The sequence below is a fragment of the Sturnus vulgaris genome, chromosome 5, assembly GCF_052056855.1.
Source record: "Sturnus vulgaris isolate bStuVul1 chromosome 5, bStuVul1.hap1, whole genome shotgun sequence".
Lineage (NCBI taxonomy): Eukaryota > Metazoa > Chordata > Aves > Passeriformes > Sturnidae > Sturnus > Sturnus vulgaris.
In genome coordinates, this window is record NC_142247.1 from 67,415,070 (window position 1) to 67,438,628 (window position 23,559).

General features: G+C 43.1%; 1 protein-coding gene across 1 annotated transcript in view; it reads right to left on the reverse strand.

Annotated features, from left to right (window-relative positions):
- Positions 1-23,307, reverse strand: part of ELAPOR2 (endosome-lysosome associated apoptosis and autophagy regulator family member 2) — a 95,034-nt gene extending 71,727 nt beyond the window's left edge. The window contains exon 1 of the mRNA XM_014883135.2: positions 23,155-23,307. Coding sequence (XP_014738621.2) covers positions 23,155-23,286 — 132 coding nt within the window. The 5' untranslated portion in view covers positions 23,287-23,307. The remainder of the gene's footprint in view (positions 1-23,154) is intronic.
- Between the last annotated feature and the right edge of the window lie 252 nt (positions 23,308-23,559).

A 23,559-nucleotide genomic window follows, 5' to 3' on the forward strand; every position in this document is an offset into this window, starting at 1 on the left:
CATATACATTAATTGAATATTTGTTCTCTAGATTCCAATCATCTTTCCAGTTATTGTACAAGCTCTTTACTACTAATTATTTTCCATAAAGGTATTTCATGAGTCAGTATCCTTTCATCATAAAATACTTAAGATATTATCAGTAATGGAGTTAGTGTAAACATTATTCTCTCTTCTCTAGGAGTCTAAAATCTCTCTCCGTTTCTTTGATATATTTTGGCCCAACATCACCTATTTTATATAATATGTATATTTCTTCATTTTTGTTTGCTATTTTTCCTGTATTAGACTAAGATGTCTCTTTTTATCTTCATCTGGTTGTTTACCTTTCTCAGAGCAGGCACCTTTATCCCCACTGTTTTTATAATACCATCACTTTTATCATGACCAGGATGATTAGTGGATCAGGTTCTGCAGTCAAGTTTTGATGGTTTTGATCTGTTCAAGCTTTGGGAGTTTTTTGTTTGTTTTTTGTTTTCTGTGGGTTTGCTTTTTTTGTTGCATTTTTGTTTTTCTTTTTGGTTGGTTGGTTTTGGCTTCTTTTTTTCAATAATAATAATAATAATAATAATAATAATAATAATAATAATAATAATAATAATAATTATTATTATTATTATTATTATTATTATTATTATTATTATTATTATTATTATTATTATTATTATTTCCAAGCCTTGCTGCATACCTATCTCGTTGGGAAGCACTTTTTGGTGCTATGAGCTGCATCTTGGAACACCCCACAATAAAAGTTCATTGAATCAGATCACCAGAGAGAAAAAAAAATTACTAAATGATAAAAGCAGCACAACTCAAGCTGCAAACTTTTCCTGCCATTCCCACCCTATTCCACACCATGGAAAACGCATGGCAACTTGAAGAACTTTCATATGCAGCTGTCTGGAAAAATCTGGAAACATTAATATTACTTGAACTGAATGGCTTTCTTAGTCAGGGCTTTCCTTCTAAACACCTGTAGGTAACAGTTTCACAATATCCCAGCCTATCTGCATTCTTTTAACCTGATGAAGGAATTATGACAACTGAAGTCATCCAAGTTAGGCTGTCGAATCCATCAAAGCCCTCATCACTGGCTTACAGATGATTACAGCAGAGACTCTTATTTATGGCAAGAATGTACACAGCTTCCAGGCTAGTGGAGACTCTTTCTGCTGGTCCAATGGCATCTAACCTAATCTGACTAAAAACATAATGGGAATTCTTGAAGGAAATTATCTCTCTAATCATGATTTCTAAAGTGATGAAACTGCAGAGCAGGGATGATTTGCCTACAACATCATCTACTCAGTCAGGCTGGATCTGTGCCTTCCTCTGAGAAGCAGCATCCTTCCTTTAGTGGCACACATTTCATTAGGGCTGTGCAGGCTGTGACTAATGGCTTCTGCTCAAGCAAGTCATCCCACTGACTCCAGAGAAATTGCCCACGTGAGCCAGAGTTACCAAAAAACACCATTTGTCATAGACTGATGCTTTCAAACACATTAATCTTCCTACAGCTGCTCCTTTTTAAAAATGGTTGGAAGATTTACTGCTGATGAAGCTGGGTTATTTAGCAAAGTCTGGCAACCCAAAGGCTGTGGACTCCCCTTTGGCCACGTTAAAAAATGGGAAGCCACGTGGAAAGGTCTGTGTGTAGCACGGTGGGACTGAGCATGCCCAGGTTAATCTGCATGGGCAGATCTCTCCTGAGTGATCTGGTCCCCAGGCGGCATTGAACACTAAAAACAGCATCCTCTGTCTTCTGTCATGGACCTGAATATGCAACATCCACAGCACCCACCCTGCCAGAGCCATGCTGCCTGGAGAAAGGGAATGGAAGCCACATCCCAAAAATACAGATGCCTTTTTCATGAATTCAGGGGTGCTTTCATCAAGGCAAGCTGGACTGGCAGGACTAATTCTTACCCTCACTGCACTTCCCTCCTCAACTCCTCCTGCTAGAAATGGTTGACAGCTTTTGCATGTGCTGCCTTGCTTTTCTCTGCAACACCATCCAAGAAGACACAGGAGGAACATGTGCCACAGCTGCCCAGAAATTGAATTTGCTGCTGAGAATTTAATTACAGAGAGCAATCAACGCAGCAGACTGAGAAGTGACCAAATGTGAAATGGGGTAAGTGCAGAGCAGAGGTGTGGTACAGCAGAGCCTCTCACCTACATGTTACACTTCATGTGCACCCACTAGCAAAAGGCTTTGTAACATATGGGGATGATATTAACCATATAAAAAGAATGGTGGACCAAAAATAGTGGGGTTTTTTATCAAATTGCATCATCTTCTCCAAAACACTGTTTCTACAAAGCTCGGTGCAGTACAGCAGCTTTAACATGATATTCACTAAATTGAAATGTATTAACATTTTCCAAGCACACATTACCCTTTATGTACAAGAGCCATTTCTAGTCCCAGAAAAGATCATTTTACTTTGACATTTCTAATTAAAAGAAAAACATTGCTCACAGATAAATAATAAATGAGAGTGCAGATGCTTTTATCTGCATGGCAGAAGGGAACAAGGAATTACTCATGAGTATGTATGAAAGTACCAGACCTGTCCATAACCTGCACATCTGGGTACCACAACAACTACAGTCACTGACTCATTTTCCACCCACTTTTTTCCAATATTCCATCTAATCAATTATATGGTTTTCTCTTTCTTCCTGAGGAGTCCGGTGATGACTAAGTACAATGAAAATGTACATGTAACAATGAATGCTGTCACTCTTTGGGCTGTGAGTAGTTTCAGTAGCTATCCTAAGGTGGACACTAGTTACATGTTTTTTTTCCTGAACCTGAGAAACTGTTATAAATAACTGTAATCAGAGATTAACATAACTTTACCACCTTGATTACTCATAATGGTATAGAAGAGTCAGTCAGAACTGTGACTGCATTAAATGCCTGGGAGGGTTGAAGATAACTGGCTTATAAGCAACCTAAGTTTCACTCTCTTGGATATTTCACAACACAGACTTCAGGCTTTGGCTTTGCATTAAGAAAAGTGTTCATTAGTGTTTAGAGCAAACACTGGGAATAAAGCTTATAGCTCCTGATCCTCCTTCTGCCACCAGCTTGAGCTGTTCTGTGGCTTTGAGAGTACCACTGGGCCACCCATTTAAATCTCTGCCTCTCTAATACCTTAAAAGCATACTCTAATAAAGCCCTTCTCCATCAGAAATGGGTATTAGCAGATATGAGCATGTGTGTACACACAGGCTTGTTAATGTCCCACTATGCCAGTGGTCAAGGGCTGCAGCATACTGGGTGATGCCTCACTGCTGGGGACACAGAAAACTCAGAAGCAAGGCACAGTTTTGGGCTGCTTAACTTCCAGGCAGCAGAGCAGGTCTCATCCTCATCCCTGACCCTGTACAGTCAGAGAAGACAAAAAGCTGCAAAACCTAAACCATGTACTGATAGTAAAAAAATTCAGATGTAGATCCCAACTTCCCTGACTGCAGTGGGACCTTGGGCTCCCCTGGCATCTGATGGTCTGAACTGACCCTGCTGTTCTGGGAATGATGACAGCAGCTTGTGCCCACCACAGCTGCCCATGGCACAATCAGCTCCCACTCCATGGGCAAGCACCTTCCTGATGGTATCAGAGGGAGCTGGAGCAGAGCAGAAAATGGCTCAGTGTGCTTCTCATGGAAAATTAACAGAGTGGCCTTGCTCCTAAGAAATGTTAGTGGCAAAACAGTAGCATTATTTTACACCATTTCATCCAGCCTTACTGATTGGAAAGTTGTTAAGGCAGCAATTTAGGCTTAGTCACAAAAGGACATAATTAAAACTTCACTATGGATTCACCTAAGCATACAAAGCATTTCTCATCTGAATGTTCATTCTTGTTTGGATTATGGAGCTGAGTGCTCCTATCAGTAATTCCGCCTCCTTCTTAATTTACTCAGACAGGGTCAGGATTTATAGCTGACTTTGTGTAAGTCCTTTCCCTCCTCGAAGGCTATGCCAGCATGGGGGAAGGGAGGCAACACTTACACATCCTCATATGTCCTCAAAATAATTAGTTCAAAGACCTAGAGATTAGTTTGAAAGGCAACAACCAGCAATGGAGAGAGAATGAGCCATCATTAAGTCTCCAGTTTCAGTAGCACATCACTTAATCCTCAAGCCAACACAGCAACAAACAAAAAAACCCCAATTTCCTCTGTAATTTTATTTTTATTACTTCTCCAGTAACAGAGAACAGGACCAGATTTTACCACTTCTAACTAACTCTGTTACTCTGGGAATAAAAGGCAAACCCTGTTACCCTGCGTAGGAGGCTGAGAAACCAAGATGTCAATTTTTCTCTTTTGTAGAATTAGAGCAAGAATTATATCAGGCCACAACACTGAGTGAAAATAACAACTTTGACAGTCAAATTGCCCAAAGGCAGGAAAATACTGCCCAATTCTAGAGGTGAAAGACTTGAGACAAAACAGATCATAATAATTAGAGATAAAGACCTCAGGACTGTCAAAATATCTTGAAACCACACCTAATTCCCTAATGAGGAGGTGAGAGGTACAAAGTTACTACCTATCCTCTTAGGGGCTCAGGGAATACAAGGGCTATTTTATGGTAAATATTCCAAGAAAAGTGTCTGAGGAGATCTTCCAGCACCTTCCACTACCTAAAGGAGATGTTCAGGTGAGGTGGAGAGGGGCTTTTCACAAGGTCACGTAATGACAGGATGAAGGGGCAATGGTTTTAACGGAAAAAGGGCAGGTTTAGATTAGATATTAAGAAGAAATTCTTTACTGTGAGGGTGGTGAGATACTGCAGCTGGTTGCCCAGAGAAGCTGTGGATGCTCCTTCACTGGAAGTATTCAAGGGCAGGTTCGATGGGGCTTGGAGCAACCTGGTCTAGTGAAAGATGGAAGCTAGATAGGCATTAAGGTCCTTTCCAACACAAACTATTCTATAATTCTATGATCTTCTCATGCAAGTGAGGTTTTCCAGTAGCCCCCAAACACAAAGCCTCACATGCTTTGCTTAATCACTGCCATGCAGTGATGGGGCTGCCCAAACCTCAGGGACCAAGGGGTACTGGCACAAATTTCGTGGCTCAGAGGTGATTTTTCCTGGGGCACAATACATCTCTGGACAGGCAAAAACCTTGGCACAGCACCCAGGATGGGGGGGGAGATCCCTTTGCAGCCAGTACAGCTGCAGCTCTGCAGCTTGAAGCCTCTCAAGCTTGTCACGACCCTTCCTGTGCTAACCAGTGCCTTGTAATCCAGCAGCATTTACTGGATTAACACAGAGAACCTTTAGGAGCAGGAAAACATAAGAAGCTGCCTAGTTACAAGACTATGTAATTTAGAATCAAGTTTAGTTTGTAATATAGATTTATATAACTGTGGTGCAAAAAAACAGCACAATTTCCACGATGAGGGAGCCATTCCCACCACCCATGCCCATCTCCTCCTTCTCTACAGCCCCTGTTCCTGCCAGGACATCCTGTATGTCACACAGTTCTTACCTGTCAGTGTTTCACCACACATTTAGCAATTGTTCTTTCCAATCCCTGGGATGCATCTAATGTTTTACTAGCCCATGTGTTGATTTGCCTTTCAGGATTCTCAGCAGCAACCCTGTGTTTTTCTGATACTCATCCAGTTATAATGCTTAAACCACCCAGGGTCTTGCTCTTTCTGATCCAGAGGACCTTTCTTAAAGGGTTTTGCAGTCTAAATACCACCTTGGATTTGATTATAAGGCCAGATTTTACCATTTCTGCCCTTAAATAATAACTGCTTTGGAGGAGGTCAGCTACTTTAACACCAGCATTGTCTTTGGTGTGGAGGAAAGAAATTGCTGCAATCGTTTTCTCACAGTTCTTCCTTGAAATTCTTTAAAATACTTTACCCTTTGTAAAAAGATGTCGAATGCAATAAGCCACAGTCAGAGCTCACTGGTAATAGACTTGTCAGAGGCACATTGGCTTTCTGCAGGGTAGCAGCGTGCCAGCTGTGCTCTCTGTGAACTCTAACACCGAGCACTCACAGCCTTTCATGCTCACAAAGCTCCACAAATATCAAAAGAGACCAACAGATACTTCAGAGCCTCCCCTCTTGAAAATTAACCTCTGTGAAGATGAATTTACTGTGACTAAGTTCCCCTCACTTCTCCATTTTCTCCCACTAGGAGTGTGTTGGTGGAAGTCTCTTGTACCAGTAAAGGAAATACTAAATTATTTTGGGGTCAACAAACACACATGGAGGGTGGGCTGGTACAGGCAGGATAGGGTGGGATGCAGGGTGAAGAGGGCAGTGCTGCCCACTGGAGAAGCACCACACAGAGAGATTAATTCCACTCAGTTTCACACAATGAGAGAAGCCCAACTCATTAAAATAAAAACCACCAAGCATGCTGTGGTACCTGAGGTTTATTTAACAGAAAACTCAACCATTACTTTCTGAACAGGCAGAAGGGGTTGACCCTTTGAAATACTCTTTTGAAAGCTTGCTTCACCCCATAAACATTGAGGTTTCATCCCAACTGACCAGCCTTTATTCTCAGGGATTTCTTCAGTGTCATTTACACAGGATGGAGTTAACTCCACAACCAAAGCAAAAATCCCAATGATTCCTTTTATGCCATCAGGTTTTGGGTTATGGGGTTTTTAACCCTTCAGTCTTGAAACCTAACAAATTCACCTGCAAATCTCTATTGCTTCTCAAACAGGCTTTAGACAAGACTGATTGGAAAATTATAATTTTTCACTGAGCTAAATTTTCTAAAACAAAAACAGGTTAAAGAGAAAACCAAAGTAAAGAACATGATCATAAAGGATGCTGATACATAAGTTTATCCTCATTGTTCTAATGTTATTGAGTCATCTAGTCTTTTAGTCACCCAGCACTAATATTTGGACAAGTTTAATCCAGTTCCACAAAGTGAATATTTTTCCATAACGGCAACAAGCCTTCTATGAGTTTTTGTAATTTTCCTCAGATTTTTACAGCCAAATAAATGTAGTTTGTCAAACTGAGAATTACTTTTATTATCACCAATCTATGCATGACACTCTTCTTTAATATTCATTACATGAAAATCTTAAAACCTAAAATTTATACATCATGGGTTGTTTTTTGTTGGTTTTATTTTCTTTTATTACATACTTTTAAATGCACAAGTAATCATATTTTAAATTTAATAAATGCACACAACTTGCTACGTGGCTAAACTTTTTCAGTGATACTTTCATTATGCATGGTGATTTTACACACTCCTACAGACATTCACCCCACTGCCTTGCATCACTTTGCTTTCACACAGCCAGGATCAGCATCTTCAGGAGGTCCAGGCTTTTCAATGATTTTCCTGACGTTCTCTCTTCCAAAGCAGGAATCCCTATTTCAATACTCAACAGAAGCATCTAAAAATAACACTTTTTTCACTTGTTCTTGGTTGTGACAAGAGGTTTTCAGGTCACTGCAGGTGCAGCTTTGTGGTGGAGAACAAGGTCACAATGGTACAGGGCACATACTGACAACAACCCCCAAAAGACCAATCCCTAAAACACCTTGCTGAAGTAGGTTCTCAGGGCTTAAATCCGCAATTCTTGAAGTTAACTAGATTGAAAGATCATGCATTAACAGAAATGTTAGGCTTCAGGAAAAACTGTCAGGTTTAATGCCAATATTCACAATCTCATGAAGGTCCATCAAACTAGCATTAATGGGCTACAGCTTTTTAACTCTCAAAATTTAGGCATCCTATGCATGGCTTAAGTAGTTGCCTTTTTAGCTACTGGAAATATATCCCTTATACACTCTTTTATAGCAACAAAAAAAAGGCAAAAAGAGGTGTAGTGTGTTGTAGCAGACCTCTCATTAGGGATAGAAACAAGCCAAGACACAGACTCTCACTCAACAACATGAAAAGGGTCCTGATTTATTATTCTTTACAGCTTTGCCATCCTGACTCTGACTACAGCCAGTTCCTACTGTAGGGTCCAGCTGCAGACTCTGACTGCTGGCTATTTCTTGCTGGAATATGACTGCAAGTATTGGTTTGCAGACTCTGAGCACAGCTTTCACCCAGCTCAGCTATGACTGCAGGCTCCAGCAGCAGGCTCTGACTCCATCAGACCCAGACTGACCTCACAGCAGATCTTTTACAGCAGCAGCTCTCTTCCTTGTTTCATTCTTCTTTGTGTCTCTCCAGATCATTCCTTCTTCCTCAGAGCTCCTCTACCTCCTCAAGGTCCTCTTTCTCCAGGCCCTCTGCCTCCAAAATCCCCCTGAGCAGCTAACCCACCCATTTTATCACATTTATCTTCATTAGTCACAGCTATGAGCCATTGAGGGTAAGGCTGTTCCTCTTTTTTGGTAATTAGTACAACTGTGACTTACCAGGGGCAAGGTCATCTGTAACCTCCTACATAGTGCCTCACACTTGATTTTATAGTATTTTCCCACTCCTACTACCATAAATTCCTACCTACAGAACTGTAAAGGAGAAAGCTCACTAAATCCTCTGTTCTGTCATTTGGTATTCACCAGTGAGAGCACAAAGCAAACAAGTGCCCTGCAGAGGGGACAATGACACAGTGACACAGTGACTCCACGAGTGCTGCTGTGCAGGATGGATGGACAGTCCCCAGCTGGCTGGGGGTCCCTCCCTGCTCCCTGCCACACAAACAGAGCAGCATCCAGAAGGGCTGGCAGAGAACTGTTTGCACAAGGTCACTTCCATACACATAAACCCAGCTCTTCTCTTCAGGAAAGTAAATATTAGTGCCTGTTATTCACAAACATCAAGTATACAGCACGCCTCATGCAAACTCTGCGTGCATATGGACACCAGATAAGCCACCCACGTGCTGTATCTCAGATCCACACACCCTGGCACTGTGCAATCAGCCAAAATGTTCTCCTAGAACAAGATTCATGTTTCACTACCAATATGGTGAAGCTTTTTATTCAGAGCTACTCTCTTATTACAGTCGAACAGGCCTGACAGTATCAAAGTTGATCACAGTTCTAATTATAACTTTTAATATGCTGGATTTTATTCATTCCTCCTCCTTTTCAACCTTGATGTTTTATTCCCAGCTATTCAGGGCTTAAGACTCATAAATGAAAAAAGAAGCTCCTGGTTTTTTGAGTATGGATGTTGCTGACTGTTATCTATTCAGAAGGCAATCTGCACAGAAAGGGTTCAGGGTATAACCATTTAATAGCTCAGAAGCAAATCCCAAAAAGGCAATTTCCTAAGGTACCTGCAGCATCCCAAGTGGCTCTAATTAAGCCACTGCAAAAAACTGCTGAGCTTTAGTTTGTGAAGGATTCAAGGTCATCAAGGCCAAGTTGGGAGGGAGCCCTGAGGTCTAATGAAAGGTGTCCCTGCTCGTGGCAGAGCTGGAGCCAGATGATCTTTAAGGTCCTTTCCAACCCAAATCATTTTGTGCCTCAGTGATCAGGAGGTCCCAGACCTGAGATGAGCCAACTGCTCCAAGGTGAGCAAGCAGACCCAGGCAGTCTCCACTCAACAGATGTATAAGCTTTCACCAGGTTTCCCTTGGGCACTGCGTTTCCATCTCCCAAGACATTTCCTTTTTATTTCTACTCCTTGTTCTCCTTCTGAACACCAACACAGTTCTAAATGTAACCACTTCCTGAAGCACCAGCCAAATGAACTCACTTCTTTTCACACCTGGGCATGACCTCTCTTTACCAGACGAAAGTCAAGATGATAAATTGGAGCCCCTTTTTATAATCTCAAAATAAAGGACACAGGCAAACTCTCACTTTGGTTGCTCCTGAAGTGTGTAGAATTCACGAACTAGAACTACATTAGATATAAAATAGCTGAGTAGGACAAAATAACTTACCTCAGATGAGGACCTGAGCTGATAACTTCAGTGAGGAAATTATATCCATGTACTTGAGAAAAATGAGCCAGATGGAGCAAATGTCAAGGCAAATATTATAGCATATGTATCTACAAGGCTCCTCCAATCTGAGTGAACAATTTAGCTCAACATTAATATTTCTGGGCATGTCCAAGTGCATCCAAGAGCTTGTGTCTCTCCTTCTGTATGGCCACTTCCTCACTGAGCCTCTGCTCTGAACCAGGTTTAATTCCTGCAGTTACAGTGTCCATAGGGAAAATGCATTTTCAGTGATTCAGTGCACTACTGCCAAACTGTCTCATCCTCACAGGGCTCCCAGGGGGTTTGTGTAGAGGAGGATAAAGGTAACAATATTTTACAAGTTGCCAACTTTAATCCTGTGAGGACCTGAACTATGGCCAGATTTAATTATCTGAGGAATCAACATGGCCCATTTCATTGCAGTTCCCCTCCAGCAGCAGTCCCACAGCATCATCCTGTCCAATCTGCTACACAAATTCCATTTTAAAAAGCATATGAGGACATCATTAGTTAGTCTTAAAACATCTGCAGAATGTATACAAAAAAAATATTTCTGTGAAAACCCACAAAAGAACATGAAATGAGCACCAAACTGACTTAACATTTAAATATTCTTTTTAATTCAATATGCTTTTTTTCAACACTACACCTAAAGCAAAATCCTCAACTTACCGGAGGTGAAATATTTAAATTCAATAATATATCTAAGTTATGTCAGACAATTGACTCTGTGATACACAGAATTCCCTGACTTTAATCCAGGATGGTATTTAACTTCGACTTCATCTTAAATAAGGCATTTTCAAACTTCAGAGGAATTATTCATGTGCTTAAAAGCAGGCACATGCACGAGCATTTTGCAAAGCTTCCATTCGTGTCCCTCTGCTGTTGGTTATCACTTTCCATTAGGTGTAAGAATTTTTCATACCAGGCGCCAGAAAACTATTAGAAAAGGAACAGCACAGTTATTAGAGGGAAGCCTGGGTGATGCTCACTCATCTGATCTTGTATCATTTTTCTGCCCTGTCACCTCCTCTACAATTTCCCAACAAATGCATTTGCTCCACATTTCCCTTTCTCTTGAGAGATGTTGCTGTATGAAAGAACACCCATTGGTACTTGGCCTGCACAGGGCAGGGTGTGACAACCCCATCCCTCATTCCCCATCACCAGTGACCCAGTCTGTGTGCTCCTGCTGTGTTCCTCCCTCTCCAGGGGGATGGATGAGTCTGGCTCACTGCTGGGCTCAGCTTGGCCCCTTCAGACTTCTTCAGGGGCTGAATTTTAGGTACAGCCAAGGAGAGAATCAGTGAAATAAACCTTCAGTGTGGAAGGGAATGTTACCCCAATCCAAAGTCTCTTCTACCAATAGATACAGTCCTCAAAGGAAGAACTACAAGTACTGGTCACTTCTGTGTCAAAACAAGTGATTTGCACTCTAACTCACATAATTTTAGCCAAAGTGGTCCCATTGACAGAAAACATGCTTATAGGGAGGACTTTGTTACACTTCTATACAATCTTACTTATTCTATTAGTAAGATATATAATATTGCATTTATATGTAATACTATGAAGTAAGCATTTTGAAAATGAAGAAAAGGGGTGCTTCTTTTGCCAAACCTAATTAATCCTAGTAGGGAAGTAAAAATAAAAATAACTTCATTGACTTTAGGCTTTGCCAAAGCTGCATTTATTTATATGAAGATTATTACCAGGTTCTATATTTTGCAAATACAAATTTTAACCAGGAGTCTTCTCTGTGGAAAAAAATACTGCAAAATCAAAACCCACCAAGCTACAGAAAGACTGTGAACTGTTTCCTTCTCCCATTCATTGTTTTTCAGTGGATTTTTTGCTGCCAATATCATTCAGCATTTTACTTGTTTGGTGACCAGATGGCTGCGTATTTTCAAACAGGGAAGGAAAAAAAATAAAAAACAACAACCCCATAGCAAATAAGACTTTCTTCTTTACAATTTTTAGCTGACTCTTTGTCAATATTCAAGTTTGGAAATGCTATATATTTTTAGGAATATTCCATTTTGAGGGGAAAAAGAAAGACAAAGACTGATGACACCTACAGCACTAGAGGGACATCATGCTTGGGAGGTTTATTTTGGGAACCTCTGCCTGACTTGGAACCACTTGTCCCAGGATAGGATCAGCCCTTTGTGAGCACTTAACGGCCTTATGTGAAATAACCCTGTTCACTGAACAAAGCAATATCTTAAATCACTGCCTGACAAGAAAAATATGTAACACTGTACACGTATGAGCAAGCCTCATCCAGTATTGCCCTCCTGGGTTGTCTCCAAGCCCACAGAGTCCATTTCCACTGCAAGAATAACTAATAAATAAAACCAAGGAGAAACTAGCAGCCCAAGGCAGCCTGAGCTAAGCAAACAGTGGAGAAAACACAGATTAAACTTGGCCATCAGCTGCATTCAGCTTCTGGACTCTTTTCTGTGTCTGTGCTGCTGACTCCAGTTAAAATTACCTCCAGTTGCAGGGTCTAGCCAAGCCTTGCTCAGTGCACAATTCCCCTGAAGTCCAGATTTACCTATAGGGCTAAGGAAGCTTAGGCAGCTACAAATGCAAATTTGTTAGCATTTCTAGCAGCTAAAGAGTGCCTGGAGCTGCAAGATTCCCTCTTGCATCCAACCAAGGCCTAGTAAGGGATGAGCTTGGCATGACAGAAGTAGGCAGAGCTTTGTCCACAGCCCCATTAAACCCTTTTCCAGGGGCAGGGTAATGTGTTATCACAAGGGCTGCATCAGTCAAATCAATCAGCAGAGACTCATCAGCCCACAGACTGGGGGAAAGGCAGGAGGGAGAGATCAAGGTTTTGCTCAGGCACAGTTCCTCAGCTGTCCCTTGCTCTACTGATTGTGCCTGTGAGATATGACCCAGTCTAGGACACAAAGAAAGAGATGCATTCATAGCTGCCTTACCTGCCTGGGCAATGCAGCCAGCCTGTAACCACACACATGGGAAGCCAGAAAAAATCAGGCAGCTGCCCTTTTGCAGTGGGAAGTTAAATACAGATACAAGGTCTAGCCCATTTGACAAATTACAAGCTGATAATTACAGGCAAGCTTAGCTTGTGTGTCTAGAGATAGACAGACAGATATATAGACAGACATATACATGCATATCCTGCATGTATAATACAGAAATTTACCCTGGCATTAGCCTGATGTTAATTATTCCCTGGATAGGAAGGGACCCTGCTGTGTGATAATGCACCTTTGGTAGGAAGCTGCTACAAGGCAAAGCAATAAAAACTCTTGGCTCACAAAGCAGCTCTCCAAAACTAAGGACCAAGACTGTGCTCCTGCTGTGTTTCCCTTCTAATTCAGCAGTTCAGAGGCAAAGATTTAGATCCCTTCTCCAGTATAATTAGGTCACTGCAGAGACCTAGCTGCACTGCTGTGATGTCCCAGCCTTATCAAAACACCCTCACCCCTGCAGCTTACAGAGTGCTGCAAAGTGACCTTGAATCTTGTGTAACAGCTAATGCAACTCACAGTGGAGGCTGATTCCACTGATGAGTCCTTATTTTACTTCAGGTAACTAAAAGCTGAGCATCTACCTGGCAAAAGCCAACATTCCTTGTAGCCAGTGGAAGAAAATGGGCACATTCAGCAGAAAAATCCCTTTCGGGATGATAAATATTAATCTTGAGTGGTGATTGTCTCTGCCAGATACTTAGGTGACGCTAGGTGCCTAACTTGTACAATTAAAAGCAAGGTAAGTTCTTTTTGTGGTTGAAATGCTGGTTCTGCCCTGTGTTACTTCCACACCATCAGGGTCTCATGCTTGGACTATGTATGGATCACTGGAGCAAGGTCTCTTCACACTGATTTTCTGCTGTCCTGAAGAACCTTGAGGGTGCTGTGTGCTTTCCTAACATATAACAAGTACCCAGTTATCATCATCCCATGACAAAACTGCCTCCACTCATCTTTACTGCCCAACTGCAGGATTCCTGTGGAGCTCATCCAGAGCTTCTGCTGCAGTGTCCCATGCTGTGCCAGGTGCCATGGGCAAATCCATGCCAGGGAGAACACTGACAGCTCAGGGACCAGAGCTCTCTGGGTCTGTCCTGTTCAGCAGGCTAGAGACTGCCTATGAGAGCAGGTCATTGCCCCAGTAATTTATTTTTATTTCTAGCATGTGTGGTGCCCAATGAGGCACTATGAGGGTCTTCCCATCTACAATGTACTATCTACAATGTAGATGCTAAATTTAAATAATGTCAAAGTTTGTTAATCAAATTGTACTTTCAGTAACAGTCACATAAAGCCTCCCAAAACCTTGAGTCAGGCATCGTTGCTTCCACCCCATCAAATTCATATAACCTATTTAAGTGCCACAGGACTTAAAACACTACACAACTTAGCTCCACTTCATTTAACTTTACAGATTTTCCAAGTTCACATTTTCAACTCTTCTCTTCAATACTGAGGAGCCAAATTTTTCTTTTCTCCCGTCTTTTTCAATGAAAGCTGTGATTCCTCCATGACCACATGATGAGGCTTTAAGGAAATCTTTTTCCCTTGTTTAGCAAAGCAGTTCAAGAGATTTGCAGGTCAGTATCACAATGGGCAATGCAGCAAACCAGCTGGTTTGTTCAGGATTTTTTTTTTTTATTTAAAAGCTGGAACTGCAAAGCAACGACTTTTCAGAGGAGCCAGCAAAGATTTAAGTAGAGTCGGTTTTAAGTGCCATTAAAAATACTGCAAAACAAAAAGATACAGGAATTGATTGTTTTTGACATTATGCCTCCCCTTAGCTGAGGTGAATGGGAGTGTGATCATTGATCACAGCTATTTCAGCAGCAGTTCAGGGCTCAGTGTTGAACTATTTGTGATACCTGGCTAGTGCATCCCTGAAAGCATGGCTTGACTCTAACAGGATGTGTTCCTTTAGTGCAGGATACAGCAAGACCTCTGGATCTACTGCCTCACTGTGCAGAGGCTAACACGGAGAACAGTGGGCTTCCAGCTAAAAAAAACCAGGAGAATTCAGAGCCCTGGTGTATCCTATATTCAGCATCAAAATCAGGCATTAATTGACAGTCATCCAGTCAGATCTTCTGGAAGAGGAGAGAGTTGGCCTGGGTTCAGCTGTTACTTGAGCAGCTCTAGGGGAGAGCCACTCTCCTACTAATCAGGACACTTGACATTCATCACAAGGCAACACAAGCTGCTCATCAGCAGGTCTGCAGGGCAGGTGCTTGTGAGGAAGGTGCAGCATGATAAGTTGAATAATTTCCCACTCCAATTCTATCGTGCAGCCTTTCCCCAGCATCCCTGAGATGAACATCAGCTCATAGTCCCTCCATGCAAGCATGAATCCTGCCATAAACAAGTCTGGTTATGGCCCCTCATTCTTTCTTTTCAAGAGAAGTCTGAATTTTTTAAAAATTGGATTAAATAAGAACAAACAAAAGAGTAAAGAACTGTCTTGGGAACTTATTCCTTTCTTCATTTGCTTCAGGGAACCACAGAGCTGGAGATAAAAAGCAGCTTACCAGAAACAAGCAGCATTTGATCAGCACTGTTGACCTGCCAGCAGGAGGGAGCCATGGATATAAAAGCCTGGGAAAAACCAGCAGTCATCCATTTCTGCTGTACATCTCTCCAAAGACACAGCACCACCCCTTGTATGTATAAAACACAACCAGCCTGTGTGAAGGTCTTCCTGTATGAAACCTCAGAGAGCAAGTACAAAACCAGAAGGATTTCATACACCACGGGAAACACCATGGGAAACTAACACTTTAAGAGTCAACAGCTCAGGTCTAAATCACCTTTTACCCTTCAGTTTGCTGCTGGCAGTCCCCACCTTGTGCACTTCAGTTTTCTGTGACAGCACAATCAATTTACACACTGATTTCTCTACTATTAAATGTGTACTGTATTTTATCAACCCAGCAGCAATTATGTTAACGGCATCTTCAGGTTTTGCACTTGCTCCTCCCTCTGGCTTGCTTATCTAATGCATTTGAATTTTCTGACCATATTCATTACATCAAAAACACCTCTAAGCATGTTCAGGTCAGTTCCACCCTCAGAGGGAAAGTTCACCCTCTCCCTAAAGCAGGGGTTTTTCCTCGAATTGGATTATAAGATTAGCACTAGTAACCCACATTGGTAATTATCATATAGAAAACAGCTCTTTTGACTGGGTCTACCCTGCTATATGGAAGAGGGCCAAGGATCTGCCTACACTCATGGACTGGCTCACCTTGTTTACAGGAATACCTTCTCCTGATGTTTCTGTTCTTGGCAGGGTGGGAAGAGCCTTTTAACCAATCCCAAATACCCTAAGCCACTTTCCTGTGGATTATCCCTGGAAAATATTTGTACCTCTAAGATGGAATGAAATCTAACCAAATGAAAATTGAGCCAACCAGCATTTTCACTACCAGATAACAGCTCCTATCACTTTTTGTAAGTACTTCCCAGTAGTCTTCAAGTGTCACCATAAATCACCTCTGTTTTGTGTTGCATTTCTTGACTGTAAAACACTAACAGGTAAGAGAGGTTAATCCCATATCAATGGGATGAGTGATTTGTCTTCTCTTTGTAGCAGTAAAAACTCGAAGCCAAAGAAATTTTCTAGTTGGGAATACACCATCATCTGAAATTTTTTTTTCATTGAAATATGTCTTGCAGCCAGCAAATACCTTTCCTTGCAGGAACAGTGCTTACATCTTTTAAGTCAAAGCACAACAGAGAGCAACAATCCAGCTCTCGTTTTCCTACATCAGGAAATACAATCTCCTTGCTATTATCTCAGTGTAAATCCAGGCTAGTTCTACCCCACCAAACTTTTATGTTCTAGAAATAAAGAAGACCAGACTTGTGCCCTTGAGTAGGTCCCAAAGCCTCCTGTACCACTTCTATCACCCCAGAACTTAAACACTGAGTCATCTCTGCCATTCTCCCAGCTAAACCATCACCCTTTTCTCTTGGCTTTTTAATTAATTTATTTATTTTCCTTTTGGCAGGTGAGCCTGCAGCTGAATCAGCGCTAGTTGTGACTCAGCACAGTGACAGGATCAGGACCAACACAAAGCTCAGCTGCACATGTTGTCCTAGATCATCTTAAATCAGCTCTGAGCCCACGTCCCAAGTGCACAGCAATTCCTGTCTGGCACTGTTTATCAAGAAGAGTATCACAATGCTTGTGAAACAAGGTCATTATGAGACTTAGGTGATGCTTTGTAACTGAAAGGATTTTGTTTGTTTGTTTGCTTTAAAAAATGGTTGGTAGAATAAAAATTTTAAAAAAGAAAATAAAAAGGGGGGGGAGTTTATCCATTTCTCTCCTTCAAAACCAGAGTTTTTTGTTTGCAAAAGACTGAAAACCCAAATGTTCCCAGTACCAACAGCCAAAACCTAAACCCATTTTCAGGTCCAGGGTAAGACCTAAGGTATTACCAAGGGTTAGAGAGTGGACACTCTTTTCCAAGTAGGAGTAAGAGTTAGGGAAGATATGGCCATGCTGGATAACAACATGGGACCTTCACAGCAGCAGCCCCTAGAAAAACCTTTGCACCATCTGGGCAACATGTGGGGCCTGTTCCCAAACACTGTTTCTTTCCTATCTCAAGTGTGAGGCATTCAAGGCTACTTTTCTCTTTACCCACACTTATCTATTCTTCTTTAATTATTTTTTCTACTTAGTTGGTGCTTACCCCTTCCTTCAGCAGGTGTTGACAGCAACCTACCATATGACACAGGGAAGCCTGCAGTGGTGGCATCCCCCTGCTGCCCACAGCCTGAGCCCTGCAGCTCTGAGAGCCCCTGGCTCTGCCCCAGGGTCCTTGCAGACAGTGGGAGCCCTGCCAACACCTTCACTGAGCACAGGGTCAGGCTCATGGAAAAGGTTCCCTTCAAGTGATTCCATCATTTCTGACCCAGGTCATCACCAGGCATAAAGCAACACACAGTACTGCCAAAGCCTTCCCAACCAACACCTGGTGGAAAACACGGCCTGGGTGGGGCAGCTGACAGCCCAAATCCCTGCAAAAACCCATCCTGGCTCCTGGCTGGCTGGTGGTCCTGACTCCACAATGCATGGGTGTGTCAGGAATCCCAGCACAGCTCCTATTCTCACTCAGCCTCCACCTATGAAGAATAAAAGAGAACAAAATCATGGCCTTCTTTATAAATGATAACTCTCACCCTGAATGATCCAGTGATATTTGATGGTGGGAGAAATGCAATCTTGTGTTGGTTTAATGGCTACTACTCTTTTGAGTTTATGGTCTGTTACAGAAGTTTCCACTATGACTAATTCTCTTATCCTTGAATCATCACGACCATGGCTCACTATCGAGTTTTTATGCCAGCATCTGTCTTCCTTTCCAGGTTTTCATTTCTGACACCTCACCAGTCTCTCTTGTGCTTCCCCCACCTTGGTTGCTCATGTGCTTTCTGCTGTGGTACCTGTGTTTTAGCATCTGTCTCCTCACCTTTTGTGCACATGTTTCCACTCCATCGACTTCATTGTCAGCAATTTTGTAGCCTGTTCTTTACTCCTCTTTACTTATTTTTATGACCCTTCATCACCATGGAAAATGGAAGCTGTACATTTCTCTTTCCCCCATAAAGACAAACTCCATGTAGCAAGACGTGAAAGAAATAAAATGGTCTGTGTAGGAATCTTTCCACAGCCTCTTCTGCTGACTATGAATCGTTCATAGATTAAGTGTCTAATATCCTTCAAGGTGGTTAGAAATTAGGGAATACAACATCTGGATTATCCCAGCAGCTGGTATAGGTAGCACCTGCACTGTTGCCAAAATTGCAAATGCAGATGCTTCAAAGAAAGGGACAAGGGTACCAATAAGGGGCAGCAAGGAAACCAACTTAGGAGAATTCCTTCCTAAATGAGCTAATCCCTTCAGAGATTTTAAAGCCAACAGAGACTAAATTAATCTCAGAGATCAAATAGTTATATTTGATCAACCCAAAGGTTGTTTATGGTTACATAAAAATATGAAATTATTACCTTTTAACAATAAAAATTTAACATTTAAAAATTAAATTTAAAATTTAAAATTTAGCCTTTCAAGTGCACAAAAATCCTTTTATTTCTACCTTATCCTATAGATTTGCATCTCATTAATTTTCTCTACCCCATGCATTAATGCATGTTCTTCCTTTTCTTATTCTATCAAGTTACTCCCTCCTTACCTAGACAGCCCCACCCTTTGCAGTGATCACCGTGTGCTCATTAAGAAGCTGTAGAACAAACACAGCGTTCACGGTTCCTGAGTACTAATGATAGGGCACAAAACCACTCTGACAGGTTTTATTCTTTTCTTTTTCTTTTAATCATCCACCCAAATTGCTTCACCATGAGCACATGTGCTGCCTCCACAGAGCCTTCTGCAATGACTCCAAACCTCTTCCCAACCAGGTACAGCTCCCTTACAACACAAGAGTGTTTCAGATATTCAGATTCCTGCCAGCAGACACCCCTGTCACTCCTGCCACGTGTACTTGGTGACAGAGATGCTGGTTTATATAGCACCTTTCCAAGACTGGTACATCCCCTCTCCATCCTTTACATGCACAGATAGAATTTTACATTGCTCAGTACCTAGCATCCTGATTTAACATAGTAATATACATAAAATACTTCACACTTAGCTTAGAAATACTCCATTTTTTAACCTTTTCTCATCATGAGAATTGGCACTATTTCAACACACCAAATCCACCTTACTTGACCTAAGTTCAAGTTCATGCTTCCCCTTTATTCTTAAGACTTCTTTACCTTTGCCTTGCAAGTGATTTTATAGGATACTCTTCCATTTTCCAAGAACATTTCTTATATTGTTTTTGTCTTTTCTATAATCATTCTAGCAGACTAGTGCAAAAATACATTCTGTTAAAGAAACCATTTAGCATTACCCTTTAATTTACTTGTCTACTGAAACAGCAGGTAAAGCATGCAATGTATTAGAATTACATTTATTATCAATGTCAGAGGCATGTCTCAGTCTGCATAATAACTGAGAGTCGAAAAGGAGTATGAAAGAAAACATCTTTGCCAGCAGGACACTCTGTATCTCTCTTTGAAAGCAATTTATCTGAATGGGAATTAAGAGAAGAGTCACTCGGTGAGTTCAATTTTTTTATTATTATTAGTGCAAAAACAACACAGGGAAAGGAAAGATGAAATTAAGAAAAGACCCATTTAGGCTGAGTATCAAATGTCCTAAAAGCAAAATCTGCTCAGATTTGGGTGAATCTCTAAGGGGAAGCTGAAGAAGACCCATTCAGTTGAAAAGTTTAGAAAAGAAAAAGTACCAAACATTGGAACATAATATGCAACAACAATTGTCCCTGCAGCAGCAGGGGGACTGGCATGAATATCTCATTATTTCCAACATAACAGCTTAATGTGTATTTAATGGCAGTGAAAAGCATGGGTGTCATCAATTCCACTCAAAGTCATAATTTATGCAACACATTAAATATTTGCATGAGTACCCTGATCATCGTTGGCATAGCAGAAAGAATTCACCAAGCACTTATTCTTCTACCACTGTCCTAATTCGAGCTGCCAAGTCACCAGAGGCACAGGGCACAGTGAAGGGTCTCCCCAGGTTCTGTACCCCACAGGTACCCCAGCCATCCAAGCTGAGCCTGCCTCCATCTCTTGGAGATGCACAAATCACCTTTAAATTTGCTGCTGGCACTGGAGAGCTCAGTGAGGGCTCCTGATGTGAATGACCATCACAGCCAGAAGCTTATGGCTGTATCAATTTGCTCCAAAAATTCACAGGAACATTCATTCAAGCTGCTTGTACTTTTGGTTTGCAGCACAAACACAGCCCTCCTAAATCTAATGTGCTGAACTACTACAGTCCCTGATGAATTAAGTCAATGACAAAAAGGTTTCTGGAAAGTGACATTGCTAGACATTATTATTTTACTATCTATGTAATCAGAGCACCAAGGAGCCTCAGGCACAGCCAGAGATCCCACTGCTCCAAATGTTGTGCCAGCACAGAAATCTCACAAACCAGCAGATATCTGTATTTGTCATAAGTGAGGGAACAGAAAAACAAGTTGTCAAGGAAGGAGTGGGGAAAGTGCTGCTAAAGAAGGATCCCCTATAGATTGAAAATGAACTACCTGTCAGTACATTTAGCCTTGTGCTTCTCAGACCTTCCGGATATAAAACAAAAGACGTTTCCCAAGTCTTTAAAGGACTGCAGTACCCTCTGACAGGCTGTGCTTTCTTATGGTACAACTTCTGTCTGAGTCTGCCCAAATCAGAGTCAATCTCATCGGGAGCTGATGCGTTTTTAATGGCAATACACTCAGGTCACTCCAATCGGACTGAATTAGGCCAAATGGCAACATTTTGAGACAAAACTATTAACTTCTTCCCTTTTGTAAAGCAGTTCATCTGCTATCCTGGTTCTTTGTAAGCTCCTTTTTTTTCCCTCTGCGTCCATCCAGACACGTTTGTAATTACATTTCCTGGGACGCACACTTTCATGGCTGCACACACATAAGTAACAGCTTTTTAACCATGTAGGTGAGGGCTGTCTCTGTTCCAAAGAACATTCAAGTCAAGTAAAACAACGTTGTTAGTCTCTCTGAAAGGAAAGCACACAGGTCCACATCCAAAGGGGTACAGGAGTGGGGCTCCAGAGAGAATCTGCACACCTAAAGCCCAATGCAAGATGCTCAAAATGCCAGCTTTATATTTTCGTACCACTGCACAGGTTCAGCTCTCACCTTTAACCATCTGCAGAGGTTCATATTTTTGAAGCAAAGACTTTAGGATATAAACAGCTTTAAAAGTACCTGTTTCCCTTCACTAGCTGAATAGGGAGATAGGTAATTTAAAGCAGGTGGCGGCATAAATTCCTCTCTCTGAGAATGACTAACATTTAGGAAAAACATGCCCTGAGAATGATCAACATTTAGGAGAAACATGCCCAAAACAGACACTGATTTGCCAGACATCACCTCTCCCTACTGCAAGATTTCCCACGCTAGACTAGCACTGAGCTCTGCTACTTGGAAGACAAGAAGGAAATTTCATAGGCAAAGAGAGAATATTCCCCAGGTCAGCAATGCTCTCTTTCATCACAGGAAGGAGACATGGTCTTCTACAGCCCCAGCCGAGGAGGTCCCACACTGCAATAGCCTCCAAGCATGGATCAAGCCCTTTCATCAGCCGAGTGCTCCCACCGGGCTGCAGTCACCCACCCCCAACCCACTCTGAGAATGTACAAATTAGTTCTTGCTAAACCGTGCAACTGCAGGAGGTAAAGTAGGGAAGCTGCGGTCGCAGAGCATCCTCGGATAGGAGGGGGTTAGAAGGAAGGGGTCCGGCTGTTGTTAACCCACTTAGAGGTTTCTGCTTGCCCGAGCAGAGCTCCGGCCACCTAGACCAGCTTGGGATGGTGATATCCGCCTCCTCACCTCTACTGCTGGTTTAAAACAGGACAGACCCACTTGCTCTTCAAGAGAGGATTTCCCTGCATGTAGGAGTGAGGCTGGAAACCCTAGGAAAGAGCTTCATGGAGCCCAGGTCCATTCCCCGGAAAACCTCAGGCGCCACGCGGGGCTGCGCATCCCTGTCCGGCCGCCTCACCGCGCATCCCGCACAGCCGTGCGGAGCGTCCCTGCTCCGAACACACCGACTGCCTCCAGGTTCGGGTTCTTACAGCAGTAGAGAGCCAGAAAGTTTCTCTCCCCGTGTCATACGCACGGCTCAGCCCCGGACACACCGAGCTGGCACCGGGAGGGCGGGACAGCTTCACACACCATTCCTCCCTTACTCTGCACCTTTGCGCTGATTCAACACGATATTTAGAAAAACAGCGAGGCCGGCCGAGCCCCCTTCGCTTGGAGGGGGACTCTGCTATTTCCATGCACCGAAGGGAGCAGCAATCACCAGGGGAAAGGGGCAGTGGGGAGTGCGGTTCGCGACCGACGGCCAAGGGAGCCGCTCTGCCCGAGATGCGGGGGGCTCGGCCGCCCCACAGCCCCCGCCCGCACCGCGGAGGGGCGGACGGACCTTCCCTGTGGATCTGACCCCTCTGCCATCCCACGGACAGCTCTGGGAGAGCCGGCAACACCAGCAACACCCCCTTGCTGGGATGTCACCCTCCTCCCGAGCCGGTGCATACCCCCACCCGCCCTTACGGATGGAGAAAACCCAAAGAGGAGGAGGAAGAAAATCTCACCTCTTGGCAGGGTGGCAGCTGCAAGGCGGCCGCCTGCCAGCCCAGCAGCCAGCAGCACACCCAGGCGCTGCCCGGGTACCCCCGCTCCGCTCCGGCCCGCCGCATCCTCAGCATCCTCAGCAGCGGCATCATCTTCCTCCTCCTCCTCCCGTGCCGCGGAGCGCCCGCGCACCCCTTCCCAGGGGCGGGGGGTGCTCTGGGATCACCGCCCCCTGCTCCTGCCGGACACCTCCGAGCCCCGGCCGCGGGCTGCCCCTGGCCCTGCGCGCCGCCTGCAGCCGGGCATAACCCCGGGGCTGTCGGACACAGCGGCCCCGCCGGCCCCGGCAGCCGGCACCGCCAGAGCCGGGAGGAGGGGCCGGCGGCGGGGGGAGGAGGAGGAGGAGCGGCAGGGGAGGAAGGCTG